Below are 14,788 nucleotides of genomic sequence, written 5' to 3' on the forward strand. Positions count from 1 at the left end.
CAAACTGGTGCAATCACTGTGAAAAACAGTACAGAGGTTTCTCAGAAATTAAAAACAGAATCATCACTGATCTGGTAATTCCACTACTGAACATTTACCCAAAGAATACAAAAACACCAATTTGAAAAGATATATGCAGCATTATTTACAATAGCCAAATTATGGAAGCAGCATAACTGTCCATCAATAAATAAATGGATAAAGACGTGGTATACATATACACAATAGAATAGTATTCAGCCATAAAAAAAAAAAAATGAAAGCCTGCCATTTGCAACACTATGGATGGACCTAGAGAAAATAAAGTTAAGTGAAATCAGTCAGAGAAAGACAAATATCATATGATTTCACTCATATATGAAATTTAAGAAACAAAACCAAGAAAAAAGAGACAAACCAAAAACCAGATTCATAACCATAGAGAACAAATGATGGTTACCAGACGGAAAGTGGGTAGGGGAATGGGTTAAACAGGTGATGGGAATTAAGGAGAGCACTTGTCATGATAAGTACCTGCTAATGTATATGGAATTGCTGAATCACTGCATTGCAAAGCTGAAACTAATATAACACAGTATATTAACTATACTGAAAATAAAAATATAATTTAAAAATAAAGTGTTTAATAAATGTCTGTGAAACCTCCCCCCACCGCCAAAAAAACCAAACAGAAATTATCTTTCAAAACAAATTCTAATACTGATATCCCAAGGCTTAAATTGATGGAATAAGGTATTTAACTTTACATATTGCAAATATGCATTAGAACCTTAGTATTACATTGTTTTAGTTCATGTAGTTCATTTCTTCCTGTTAAATGACTCCACATACACAGAATGTGTTCAAAATACTTTTATGGTATTCAAAATTAACTTACCATGCTGATTGACTATTACCAAGTTTCTGTAGATCATTGTATATATTTTCCTTGTAGGGAGGAAAAGAAAAGATATACATTTTAAAATAAAAATGTACTAAACTGGACTTGACCAGACTTTTAAATACATATTAGTATGAACTATACTGTACACAAACTAAATTTTAAATCACTGTATTCAAACTATATCACTGGCAAGCTTCTAGGTCCTAAAAAGCAACCATGATAATTAGCTGCACAACGATTATATACAGTTCTCTTACTAATCATGAAGGTCTCTCCAGCTGAAAAGACTTAGTATCTCCATTTCCTGAAATGTGCCTTATTTGGACTTTACCAAAAGACCCAAGGGAATGGGTGTGAATGCAGAAAGCAGGTTGATTCATGTATTTTCAGTCAGAAAGTTTTTAGCCCTGTGCTTAAAGCTTAGAAGTAGACTGCCTAAAAAGGCAGTGGGTCACACAAAACCCACTATAGGGGAACTTGATTTTGACTTCTATTAACCATGGACCAATCACCTAATGGATTTTCTTTCCTGATCTTAAAATCTATTAAAAGATGAAGCTTCCTTCACTCATTTAATAAATACAGTCTGAAAAGCTACTATGAACCACTGTTCTAGAAATGGGAAAAAAAAGGAATAAAATTGTTTCAGGTGAAAAGTATTCATCCCATTTATTAAGATATACATGCATGCTAAGGCTCCACACAGACTGTACTAAACCAAATGGGAAAAGGAATTCCAAATGTAAGGCAAGAAAGACTGCAAAAAGTCTTCAGTTTCCAGTAGAGTAATTCTAGAAATGTTATCTGGGTTAAATTCAGCTGATTAAGTGCTATAATGCTATATGACAAAATCTCCAGAGTAAGACTCAAACTTAAGCCTTTACCACAGTGTGGTCTAAAGAGATTGTCTTTGACATTAACTGCAATAATAACATTCTTTAAAACACAGTAACTGTGACTAACATTTATTTTTAAAGATTTTATTTATTTACTTGTCAGAGAGTGCACACGTGCACACAAGCTGGGTGGGGGGAGGGTAGCAGCAGGCAGAGGGAGAACCAGGCTCCCCGATGAGCAAGGAGCCTGATTCGGGACCAATCCCAGGACCCTGGGATCAAGACCTGAGCCAAAGGCAGATGCTTAACCAACCATGAGCCACCCAGGCATCCCAATTTCTTTTTTTTAAGATTTTATTTATTTATGGAGTGCCTGGGTGGCTCAGTGGGTTAAGCCTCTGCCTGGGATCGAGCCCCACATCGGGCTCTCTGCTCAGTGGGAAGCCTGCTTCCTCCTCTCTCTGCCTGCCTCTCTGCCTACTTGTGATCTCTGTCAAGTGAATATATAAAACCTTAAAAAAAAAAAAGATTTTATTTATTTATTTATATGAGAGAGAGCATGCACGAGCCGGGGGAGAGGGAGAGTGAGAAGCATGCTCCCCACTAAGCAGGGAGCCTGACTAAGGGCTCAATCCCAGGACCCTGAGATCATGACCTGAGCCAAAGTGAGACACTTAACTGAGTCGCCTAGATGTCCCGGAGACTAATATTTAAATGATTCCTATGTGTCAAACACACACATTGTCTCTCTATAACCTCGACATGAGGTATTTGTATTATGTCTACAAGTAGGGTAAACTGAGGCTTAGAGAGGGTTATCAGTTTACCTAGTTACACAGCTAGTAAATGAGAGCTAGGTCTCAAACCTGGGTTTATAAGATTCCACAACTGAGGTTCTAAAGCAATATGCTATATTACTAAATTAAATTTCAGCATCTTTTTATAAACAGCAACAATTTTTCTCTGACAAAAGGCAGTGAAGATGGAGGTAAACTGAAATGTTTGCCCAGCTGGCTTTTTAAAATGCACTAAGCTGAAGAATTTACCTGTGCTCTTTCACAGAGAAGCTTGGCACTCCAAACAAATCCCCTAGAAGATCATTGGAACAATACACAATATGCTGTTGCTTCTCATCATATAATCGTTTAGTCATAATATACTGGCCAAGATAAAATATAACCTGAAATAGAAATAGGATTTCTGTGCATTAAAGAAAATTAAATGTTAGTTTCAAATACATTCAATATCTCATTTATCTAAAAATGGTTAAACAACCTGCAACCAGACCCATAACTGTCTGCAATAACAACCATTCTTGTACTCTTAAAAAAGCTCTTAAATCTTCTCCTTTTAATCTGATGGGAGTAGACACTGTTTCTCCAACTCACTTAAATAAAGTGTGTGTGTATGATAGACTTTAACTCTGCCCAGATACCTAGGTAATACATACTAGGAAGAAGGGAAAAGGCAGCAAAATGCAAAACGAGTGAGAGCAATAAAAAGCTGCAAAATCAAAACATCAACTAAAACAGAGCAGTGACCTGGAGTCATTTAGCAAATAGTAAACAGTCCCATGTTTAACACCATACATCTCAACAGCCTCTGAGGTCATCACAGATGAGAACCACAGGAAAGTGACCAATTATATCTACATAACAGTTTGGAAGAATTCTGTGAATAAAATAAACTCTTGAAGATATCAATATAATCTATGCAATAATTATCAAAATAGTAACCCTGAATCATGCGTATCCAGTTAAATTCTGTATGCTCCACTAAGACAAAGAAATGATACATCTTAAGACATCCACATACAAACCTATTAACCACCTAAATATGCACGAATTTTTTTTTTACAGTTTAGATGTACTTTTACAAGTACTGTTTCATTCTTCTGATATTTCATAGAATTGTTTTCACTGTATTAGGGATAAGGAAATGGGACCCGGTCTCCTGACTACTAGTCCAGTTTTTTTTCTACTATCCCATACTAGCTGTCATCACTCTTCCATATGCCCCAGAACAAAGATCCTGCAACTAAAAACTCAGACAATAAATATATATATTACTATTAGATGGTTTTGCATAAGCATTCTACACCTTTATAATGGCCCAATCAATTTTCTCCTCCTTACTACTACTAAATGCATGCCTTTTGTTTCCTTAACCAATTAATTATGTGATGATAATGAGGTCAAACCCAAGTCATCAGCCCTAAATGCATCCTTAACCTTGAAAATATCCTTAATCTCGACACTTCCCTGCAAGCTCCCCTACCATCTGTAGATTTAACTGGTTAAGCAGGCCTCAAACTTAAAGGAATAATCCCTGGTGACTATGGATTGAAGATAAGTTGATAAGTGGGAGGAAGAAGAGAACCTACACACCTACCAAACATCCCATAAGGAAGTTCACAAAAAGTGTGGCTGAAAAGGAAAATGGTGCAGTCTCTTCCTGACCCACTATCCTGATGTAGGTAAGTTACTTCAGTGTTTTAAGCAATCTGGGCCCCATAAACTAAGTGGGAGAGATGGGGGGAAAGGCACATTTCATTCACAATGAAATTTTGCCTAAGATGGCCCAATCTCTCACTGAAAATCATGCTTCTGTGCACAAATTTAAAGCCAGAGAACATTACATTGAAATGTATCCATTAAATAGAACATATGTTCATGAATCAGCTCACCTCTATCCCAGAAAGATCAGTATACTGTACTCATGTATCTCTAGTGCAGAAGTTCTTAACCTGGGATCCATGGATGCCCAAGAAGTCCTTGGATAGAATTCAAGGGGTCCATTAATTTGGATGGAAAAAAAATTTCTATCGATATTTTCACTAACTTTTAACTGAAATTTAGCTTTTCCTATTATGAATATAGGCAACAAACCACAAAGTATTAGTAATACCTGTGATTTCTGTCACCAATACAAATCACAAGTGTTTTCACATCATACTATGCTTGTTGTAAACCTCTGAAAATACTAACTATACTCCTCACTACTTTGAAATTACATTTACTACATCGGCTGCTAAATCTTTTTATTTAATGTGTTAATTAAAAAAACACACTCAAAAGAGCACATATATCACAAAATTATCTACTATTTTGATAACTCTTTTACATAATTTGTTTCCTTTGTAATCCTATACATTTTGGTTCATGCATTTAGAAACAGGATTCTGAGAAGACTCTACCAGTCTGCCAAGTGGGTCCATAGCACAAAAATGCTAAGAACCCCTACAGAGCCTCCCTCTGTCTCACAGTTCCTAGTGAGAAATGATATTCAAGTATAATTAGAATTTCAACTTCAAATTATGGTCCAAATGACAATACTTCGTATTACTGCTTACTAAAAAATCCCTCAATATAGCCAATTTCTCCCCATGACTACATGTTATTAGCAAGATATTAGTTATCTTGTTAACTCTTAATTTAGCTTACCTCTTTCATAGTATAAGTGTCTTTTTGTGCACCAACAGACTTTAACAACTTCAAAAGCAAAGGCTTTGGTCTAACCTACAAAGAACAAAAAGCTGCTATTACACTTCCAAAATTATTCCGCAACTGTAAGCCCCACAGCAAGCATTTCCATGAAGATTTTCAGTAAAGGTAGGAGTTATATTTAACAATCTCACAAGGTTAGAACTCAAAACTAAGTCATAATGTTTTCACTAAATGTAAGTCTATAGAAACCCAGTATCATAGACTATCAAGGCAATTTGGAAAAAAAAAGCTGAGATTTCATTACTATGCAAATAATCACAGAATCAAGTACATTAGTTGTAATCAAACACAGTATCCATGCCAAGGCAGTGAAAATTAATTCTCTTTCCTCCAGCCATTTCTATTATCTGCTTAATACCTTACAAACTTAACTATAAATGGAATACTCCAATGAGATTACCATAAACTAAACTGCAAAATCCAAGAGAAAAGGGTAAGTCTTCAGGGTAGATCTGTTTCCTAATCTTTTCTTTCCACACATCAGGCTCCTGAAAGCTGGAGGACTTAAATAACTAACAAGGATAATTAAGAGCAGATCTGAGGCTGCAACTCATAACCCTCAACTACAAACCAGCATTTTCCTCCTACCACGTCATGCTGCCTCTTAGTGGGTCTACTTTTCAAGGATCTACTGACAAACACTTATTGAACTTTTACCATGCACCAGACAGTGCTAGATATGGTTGGGGCGGTGGGGGGGGGGGGATAAATACAACAGGAGTTGTATTCAAGGAACCTACCAACTAGATCAAGGGTCAATTTTTTTCTATAAAGAACAAAATTGTAAGTTTTAAGCTTTTCCTCCCAGATGGTCTAACTCAGAAGTACAGATATGTAAACCAAAGGCCATGGCTACATTTCAATAAAACTGTATTTACAAAAATAGGTGGAAGGCCAAATATGGCCCACAGGATATAATGTGCCTAACCCTGATCTAGAGGTTTGGTTTTTTTTGTTTGTTTTGTTTTGTTTATTTTGTCTTTATTAAAAGGGCTTTGCCCATGACTAAAAACAACCAATCAACCAACTACCCAACACATTGCCAAGATTTTCTCCTAGTGATGTTAGTGAGGATCATAGCAGTGGCTGTGGTGATAATGATGATGACATTAAGTCCTGACATCAAGAATTTATTTTATTCAAACAAATGAGATAAAATCCAAGATTTATTTCTTTATTCATTAGCTTATTTCATTCATTCAATTTCCAACTGCCTACTTTGTGGACTGAAAACCAATCTTAACACATTGTAAATGCCTTAACTGAGTGTTTCCTGGTCCCTTTTTTTTTAAATCATTTTCTTAAATTTATTTTCAGCATAACAGTATTCATTGTTTTTGTACCACACCCAGTGCTCCATGCAATCCGTGCCCTCTCTAATACCCACCACCGGTTCCCCCCACCTCCCACCCCCCACACCTCTTCAAACCCTTCAGATTGTTTTTCAGAGTCCATAGTCTCTCATTGTTCACCTCCCCTTCCAATTTCCCCCAACTCCCTTCTCCTAACTCCCTATGTCCTCCATGCTATTTGTTATGCTCCACAAATAAGTGAAACCATATGATAATTGACTCTCTGCTGTTTTTCAGAGTCCATAGTCTCTCATTGTTCACCTCCCCTTCCAATTTCCCCCAACTCCCTTCTCCTAACTCCCTATGTCCTCCATGCTATTTGTTATGCTCCACAAATAAGTGAAACCATATGATAATTGACTCTCTGCTTGACTTATTGATCTAGAGTTTTTGCAAGTGGTATTGAGAAAGTAACTGTCAAGGAGGCAGGAATATAAGATATTCTTTCTCCCCATTGCTGCATCAAAATCTTTAAAGCTCAAGTGTCTTTATAGCTTGCCACCTCCACACAGACTGCTGCCTTTGTATCTCTCTTCAAGATACTCCTGTCCTTTGCCTAACTTTGAAATCTAACAGCATCTCAGTTTGGAATCTAACTCTCAAAACCAGATTTAAGAAAATTGCCTATTTCCAACTAATCAACAGACTATTATTTAATAACCAAAACACTGGGCACCTGGGTGGCTCAGTCATCTGCCTTCAGCTCAGGTCATGATCCCGGGGTCCTGAGATCGAGTCCTAATCCAGCTCTCTGCTCAGGATGAAGACTGCTTCTTCCTCTCCCTCAGCACCCTTCTCCTGCTCATGCTCACTTTCTCTCTCTCTCGCGCTCTCTCTCTCAAACAAATAAAATCTTTAAAAATAATAACCAAAAATCTTAAAATACACAGTAAGTGAGGTATTCAATCATTAACTGTTCTGATCACACCTTTTTGTGGGTATCCTTACACATACACTTTACTTTCAGGCTACATAAAGAATTAACTCTCTCTTGAGAGATAAAAAATTACTTTTTTTCCCCTCTTAAAATTTTTTTTTTTAATTTTTTTTTTTTTAGAGATTCTATTTATTTATTTGACAGGCAGAGATCACAAGTAGGCAAACAGGCAGGCAGAGAGAGAGGAAGGGAAGCAGGCTCCCTGCTGAGCAGAGAGCCCGATGCGGGGCTTGATCCCAGGACCCTGAGATCATGACCTGAGCCGAAGGCAGAAGCTTAAACCACTGAGCCACCCAGGTGCCCCCCCTCTTAAAATTTTATGTATGTTATATTAAGTTCAAACTTCACAGAACAACTCAAAGTAAAAATCTGCAATGAAAGCCATCAGTTTTTTATTAAGACCTAAAAGACATGCAATAAGAAAACCATAAAAGAAAATACCATTCTTAATCTTACATTTAACAACAAAAAGATATATTCCAGATGAAGATCTAGATGTTAAAATTAAAAATACTACCAGAAAATACAGGACTATAGCTGTATAATCCTGGGATGGGAGACTTCTTCCAAAGCTTGATATGAAACGCAAAAACCAACAGGTCAATAAATTTGACTTCATAAAAACATTCTCAATAGGAAAAACACAACAAAATTAAATGCAACCTTTTTTAATGATAAAAGTTACATATATTTGGGTGCCTGGGTGGCTCAGTTGGTTAAGCGAATGACTTCAGCTCAGGTCATGATCCTGGAGTCCCAGGATCGAGTACTGCATCAGGCTCCCTGCTCAGTGGGGAGTCATCTTCTCCCCCTGACCCTCCCCTCTCTCATGCTCTCTCTCTCTCTCATTCTCTCTCTCTCAAAAAAATAAATAAAATCTTTAAAAATAAAATAAAAGAAGTCTAGATATGAATTTCTTTAAAAAAAAGTTACATATATTTGAAACACACAGAACTACTACAAATTAAGAAAAACACAATAAGCCTAAAGGAAAAGTGGACGGACAAGACCAAGCAAATCCCAGAAGAAATAAATGATTTAACAAATGACAATATGCCTAATCTCAAGAGAGATCAGGGAAATACAAATATAAACAATGATAAAGAATCTTTTACCACAAAAACTGCAAAATAATAATAAAAATTGATAATATTAAAAAATTGATAATATTCAGTGTTGGCAGTGGTGTAAACTTTCACAATCTTTTGTTAGCAAGTTATGAACAGCAATCAAATATATGCATAGTTTAGGACTCAGGAGTTTACTTCTGTATACAAAATCTTACAGGAGTCACGTAACATAGGATACACATACAAAGCAGGACTATTTGTAATACTTAAAAACTAAAGGCAATTTTTAAAAAGCCTATCTGAAAAAACCTATAGCAGAGGCACTAATGCTTTGGAACACTAGGGAGCCATTAAACAGAATTCTATAGATTCACTGACATGGATGGAATTTGCACCACACCAGTCTTAACAAAACAAGACAATAACAGATTAAAATTTGCCCTTATATAGAGACACAAGAAAAATCTAAAAGGAGACATGGTAAAAAAAAAAAAAAAAAAAAAAAGACTAGAATTTTCAAAAGCTTTCACTTTTTACATTTCTGTAATGTCTAAAATCTTTACAAGCATGAATTGCTTTTATGACTTTTAGACATCTAAAAAGTTAAATGCTGACAAGTCAAAATAGAAAAAAAAATCAGTCAGTAACAAACATAACTTCAGCATCCATGCTTAATAGAACTCAATTCTAAATCCAGGGTGATAAAGGACTAAGAAAATAAATACCAATTCTTACAGTCAGCTTTTACATTTGTCCCCAGCATTAATGTCAGAATTTAAGCTGTGTACCCAGTTTCACTTAGAGAACAATACTGTAAATGGGGTCTATGGAATTTAGTAGATCACCTCATAAAATAGTCTTAAAAGTTACACTTGAGACAAAAATACCAACCAGGGTCTCTTGTTCCGAAGCTGGAATCTGTGAGGTGCTTACAGCACCATCAGTAGACACAGACATGTTGGTATTGCACATTTGCCTACAAGTGGGAAAAAGAACACAAGATAAAAACTTGAAATAATGAAACGTCTCTGGAAAAAAACAGAGTCCTACAGAAAGGATATAAATAATGCCCTTAAGTACTGCACTTATTAAAACTAAAGCCAGTAGTAGCAAGCGGGTCCTTACCTGGATCAGTGTAGAGTAAGTGCTCTACGTCGCTGACCCCGGGTACCTATCTGTAATCGCCGGCGAACCCAGCTGGGAAAAAGCATGGTTTAAATAGCCCCAGCTGGAGACAAGTCAGGGCTTAGCTCCTTTCACTGCGTTTTAGGAACGTGTCCGAACTTGACCAGCCCAAAGGGAAAAGCTGAGTCAACTTGCCCACAGAACCGGCCCAAACTCGCCCAGACACGGCGCCCGGTTCACGCAGGCTACCAAACAGGCACCTGTCATTATCTGGACCCGGAGTCGGGAGACAGCAGACCACAGCGCAGCACACCCCCCGCCCACGTGACCTTTACCCCGACCACCCGCGGTGCCCCCTGGGCCCCCGCCCGCCCGACTCGCGGGCCCCAAACCCCGCCCTCCTCCCCTGCGGCCACAACCTCGCGTCCTAACAAAAACCTCCCCAAACCCACGTGCCCCGCGCCCCCCCCCTCAAACGCACAAAAGCTGCGAGCGGGATAGAGGCTGCAAACGACAGCGCGCAGGGAGACCCAAGTCACAAAACAAACCCAGAACTGCTCACGCGCTTCCCGGCCGGTACCTGCTCTTCACCAAGCGGGGTTGTCCGCGCCTGGAGTAGGGGTTGGCGGAGACCCTCGAGACTCCCAAGTTCCCTTCACTGGGCGCGCAGAAGCCCGACGCCCTGGGCCTCAGCGACCATTCCACTCGCGGGGCCCAGGCCACCGGGGCGCTCCCACGCACCAGGTCCAGAGAAGGAGGCTCCTGGCGGCGAAAGCGGCAGGACCTCAGTCAGGGGAGTCAGGGCTGCCTCCGAGGCTGCGGCTCTTGCTCCATTTTCCTTCCAGCCACACAGGGCCACAGAGGGCCCAGAAAGAGCCGAGCCAGCCGAGGTACGCCCGATGCGCGCCCCCTACTGCCCGAAGGGAGCGCGCCGGAAACCGCGGCTCATCCGGGCGTTTACGCGCGCGCGCGCGCCCAGCCACAACCACGTCGGCCAATGCGGGGAGGGGGCTGGGCCGGCCGCCTCCGCGAAGGGGCGGCCCGGGAACGCGGCGCGCGCTCCGCTTCGGGATGGGAGGGGCGACGGGGCCCCAGCGCTACAGCCCGGCGTCTGCAGCCAGTGCTGCTGGGGTGGGGTTCGGCCCAGCCCGCCGCGCCTCGTTTGGCGGGCGACCCTAGGGACTTCAGCCGTTGTGCTATTTCTGTCTGTCATGTGTTTACAACTCCCGGCCGCGGTGGAAACGGCAGGCACCAGGCATATTTAAGTGCCGCGACCAGAAACGAAACCAAAATTAACAGCTGTGCGATATATTAAGCCCACACCGCCAGCTAATGGAGTTGTATACAAATGAGTTATTTCAAGACTTCTCTTAAAAAAGTATGATTAAAACTACTACAATATAGACTTGTAACACGATGCATACGAATGTTCAAGACTTGTGGCTCCGGTGACGGGGGGGAGCAGGGGGAGACAAGAGCGGTTACTTTACATTTTATGCTTTTAGAATCTTTGGGTTTGTTTAGATAACATTCGTTCTCATTAAGAATATATATTTATATATCAGGGAATCTACTGAAAGACTCGCCTTGCCCTTTTGGCACATAGGCGTGGCAATTTAAAAAATGAATAAGGATGTAAGAATCAGATGGCTCAACCCAAAAGCATTGTAAAAAGTCATTGTGTAAAAACAAACAAACAACAACAACAAGAAAGAAAACAAGGTTCTTTGGCCAGGAAGCAATTAGTTCCTTTTTTATAGGGACTTTTTTTTTTTTTATAAAGTTATAACTTTCCCTTCTCCCTCGCCTATAGAAAGGAATCTCTCTTAAACATACTGGTTACTCAGCTGATTTAATTGTTAACATTATTATCTTCAGGGATTTGGTTTGGCTTTAAAATTAAAAAAATCTCATCTTTATCATATCAAATACAGTGAGGTTTCTAGTTGTGAAACTGTGCTTGACACAGGATAAAAGAAAATCTCCAAGAGGTGGAGAAAATACAAGAGAAGAACAGAAATGAGGGAAGAAGTGAGAGGATTTAAGGTGTTGGGGAGAGAGGTGGATGAGGCAAGGATTCTATCTTTCAAGAAATTGGTATTAAAAACTTATCATGTGTAACAAGTGCTACCCAAGGCCACAGGTAGTGAACAAGATAGTCATACCCCAGCTGTCACATAACTTACCCAACTCCAACTAACTGAATTTCCACCCAAAGTGAATGAGGATACCACTGACAAAAAGTCTGGAGGAAGTAAAAAGTTGGCTGATTGTTGGGTTTTGAATGATGCACCACAGAACAAAGAGTTCAGTAGTAGAAAATGTGGAACTGAAGCCCAGGCTAGCGATGGAGCTTTTGAGGGGATGACTGGCTCAACATGTAAGAAATGGTAAGTTCTTCAAAGAAAACATTAGACTGGGATAAGGCAGCAGGGGTAGAAACAGCAAGGAATGAGAGGAATGACCAGAAAGCCACCCAACATAAGCCATATAATGGTGTCGCAGAAATGGTGTCCCAAAATGGTAAGTCAAGTAATGATATCAAATCTGCAGGAGTCAAAGAAAGGAGGAATGGGAAATCACACTGAATCTTCTCACTGGAAAATCTGTTCCTATTGTTTGTGACTTCACCATTAAGAAACAAAAAAATGCAAGGGCACCTGGGTGGCTCAGTAGGTTGAGCAACTTACTCTTGGTTTGGGCTTGGATCATGAACTTGGGTCAGAGGAGGGAGCCCTGAGTTGGGCTCCACACTCTTGGGGGAGTCTGCTTGAGATTTTTTCCTTATCCCTCTGCCCCTCCTCACCAACTCACTTTTTTTCTTTCTTTCAAATAAATAAATCTTTTTAAAAAATACAGACCAGCTGCTGCTTTGTCCCTGCATTCCACTATTATCCTATGTCATTCTGCCCTTATACTTACTCCAGGCTTTTCTAGGAGCAGACTTGTGCTTAATTTTTAGTAGCATTGCTCTTGATACCCTCCTTTGTTCCAAGAGATGGAGACACTTTGAGCATCTTGATATTCTTTGGAACCTAAACTTTGCAAGCACATTCACGATAGACTTTTGTCCTGGTCCCAGACCACTTCATACTGGCATTTATTAATGATAACTGATTAATCCTTAAAGAATGAGGAAAAATAAACAAGATTTACCTCAGAAGTGGTGTGCAGAATGTTTAGAATGCTGAAAGCTTAACAATATTTACTTGGCTGTCTAAAAGTACAGAAGTAGTACAAATTCTGATTATCTTTCCAAATGTCTGGAGATGAATAGTGTTATTTAAAAAGCAAAATCCCACCAAATGGTGAGATTTTTGTTTCTATTTTGGGAAGTTATCGACTTTTTTGTTTGTTTGAACTTGTCAGGTTAAAATATGCAGAAACATCCACAGAACAATTAATATCTAATGTAACCACTGCCTAGAATTCACATTTGTCATTCCTGCTTCAAATGTATTAAAAAATGGAATATTAAAAAAAGTTGAAATTCGCCTATTTTTATTCTTGATCCCATTCCCCTTCTTCTGTGAGGCAGCTGTAACTATCAACTTGGTGTACACCTATTGAGTCCATGTTTTTATAACACTGACTATAAATTTATGAATCTGTAAAAAGGAAGTACCGTATATGTATGTATATGCATACATATAAAAGAAATTACTGCGCCATAGGGTAGTAAGCCTTATGCTGAGTTTTGAAATCTAACAAGAAAATCTGTCTTATCTTTTTCAGTATTGTTTTGGCTGTTCTTGGATATCACTTTTAGAATTAGTCTAAATCATAAAAAAGAATCCTATTGGAATTTTGATTCAAAGTGCTTTGGGTCAATAGATTAGTTTGATGTCTTTTCAGTCTGGATTCTTCATTGTCCTAAAGAACGTGACACTTTTTTTCAGGTCTCCCTTTACATCCTTTAATAATGTTTTATCATTTTCTCTTTAGGACAGTGATGATTGATTTTTGTATTTTGATCTGATAGCCATTAAAACTGCTGTATTCTGGGGGCGCCTGGGTGGCTCAGTGGGTTGAGCCTCTGCCTTCGGCTCAGGTCATGGTCTCGGGGTCCTGGGATAGAGCCCCACGTCAGGCTCTCTGCTTGGCGGGGAGCCTGCTTCTGTCTGCCTCTCTGCCTGCTTGTGATCTCTGTCTGTCAAATAAATAAATTCTTAAGAAAAAAAAGAAAACTGCTGTATTCTGTTTTATAAATACTGTTAGTTTCTCAGTAGATGCTCTTGAATTTTTTATGAAAACAGTAATATCGGGGCGCCTGGGTGGCTCAGTGGGTTAAGCCTCTGCCTTCGGCTCAGGTCATGATCCCAGGGTCCTGGGATCGAGCCCCGCATCAGGCTCTGCTCAGCAGGGAGCCTGCTTCCCTTCCTCTCTCTCTCTGCCTGCTTCTCTGCCTACTTGTGATCTCTGTCTATCAAATAAATAAATAAAATCTTAAAAAAAAACAGTAATATCACCTGAAAAGTCATCAGTTTGTCTCCTCCTTTCTTATATCTACTTTTCTTGCCTTATAACCATTAGAACAAGTATTCTTTTATGCAATAGTAGCAAAGATAGTGGACATCATCTTATTCCTGACTTTAATAAAAATGCTTTTAAACTTTGAGGTCTGTTGTAAGTTTTAGGTAGGTGCCTTTTAATACATTATAAAAGTTTCCTTCCATTCATGTTTTGGAAATTTTTTAAAAATATGAATGAGTGTTCAATTTCATATAATACCTCTTTACGAATCTGGAGATGATCATGTGGCCTTTCTCCTTAATCTGTTAATACGTTAAGACTGCAGTGATGGATTTTCTAATATTGAGCCATCCTTGTATTTACTCAGATAGACTCTACTTAGTTATACTGGGTCTTTTTTTTTTTTTTTTAAGGACACTGATGAACTGAGTTTGCAGCAGGAATAGTGTAGCAGGATGATAATGGGGCATAACTGATAGCTTATCCTGTCCTCAGAGGTTACCACATATCTCAGGGATTTGAGTGGAAATACTGTCCTGTTGAGAACAGTTACTCAATTTTCCAAGGCTAAGTTCAGATAAGGTCTAGTTCTTGACCTGAGATTCT

At 39.1% G+C, this 14,788-nt stretch overlaps 1 protein-coding gene across 3 annotated transcripts in view; it reads right to left on the reverse strand.

Annotated features, from left to right (window-relative positions):
- MDM2 (MDM2 proto-oncogene) overlaps positions 1-10,396 on the reverse strand; it is a 28,557-nt gene extending 18,161 nt beyond the window's left edge. The window contains exons 1-5 of one of the 3 annotated variants that reach the window (XM_032854856.1): positions 10,290-10,396; positions 9,476-9,560; positions 5,163-5,237; positions 2,766-2,899; positions 878-927 (exon numbers count right to left, since the gene is read on the reverse strand). In XM_032854856.1, coding sequence (XP_032710747.1) covers positions 878-927; positions 2,766-2,899; positions 5,163-5,237; positions 9,476-9,556 — 340 coding nt within the window. In that variant the 5' untranslated portion in view covers positions 9,557-9,560; positions 10,290-10,396. Of the gene's footprint in view, positions 1-877; positions 928-2,765; positions 2,900-4,405; positions 4,493-5,162; positions 5,238-9,475; positions 9,561-9,709; positions 9,974-10,289 lie in introns of those variants that run through there. The other 2 variants (XM_032854857.1, XM_032854858.1) reach the window with 2 other exon arrangements.
- Positions 10,397-14,788: the final 4,392 nt, after the last annotated feature.

The sequence above is a fragment of the Lontra canadensis genome, unplaced genomic scaffold, assembly GCF_010015895.1.
Source record: "Lontra canadensis isolate GAN:19392208 unplaced genomic scaffold, GSC_riverotter_1.0 scaffold9, whole genome shotgun sequence".
NCBI classification, from domain to species: domain Eukaryota; kingdom Metazoa; phylum Chordata; class Mammalia; order Carnivora; family Mustelidae; genus Lontra; species Lontra canadensis.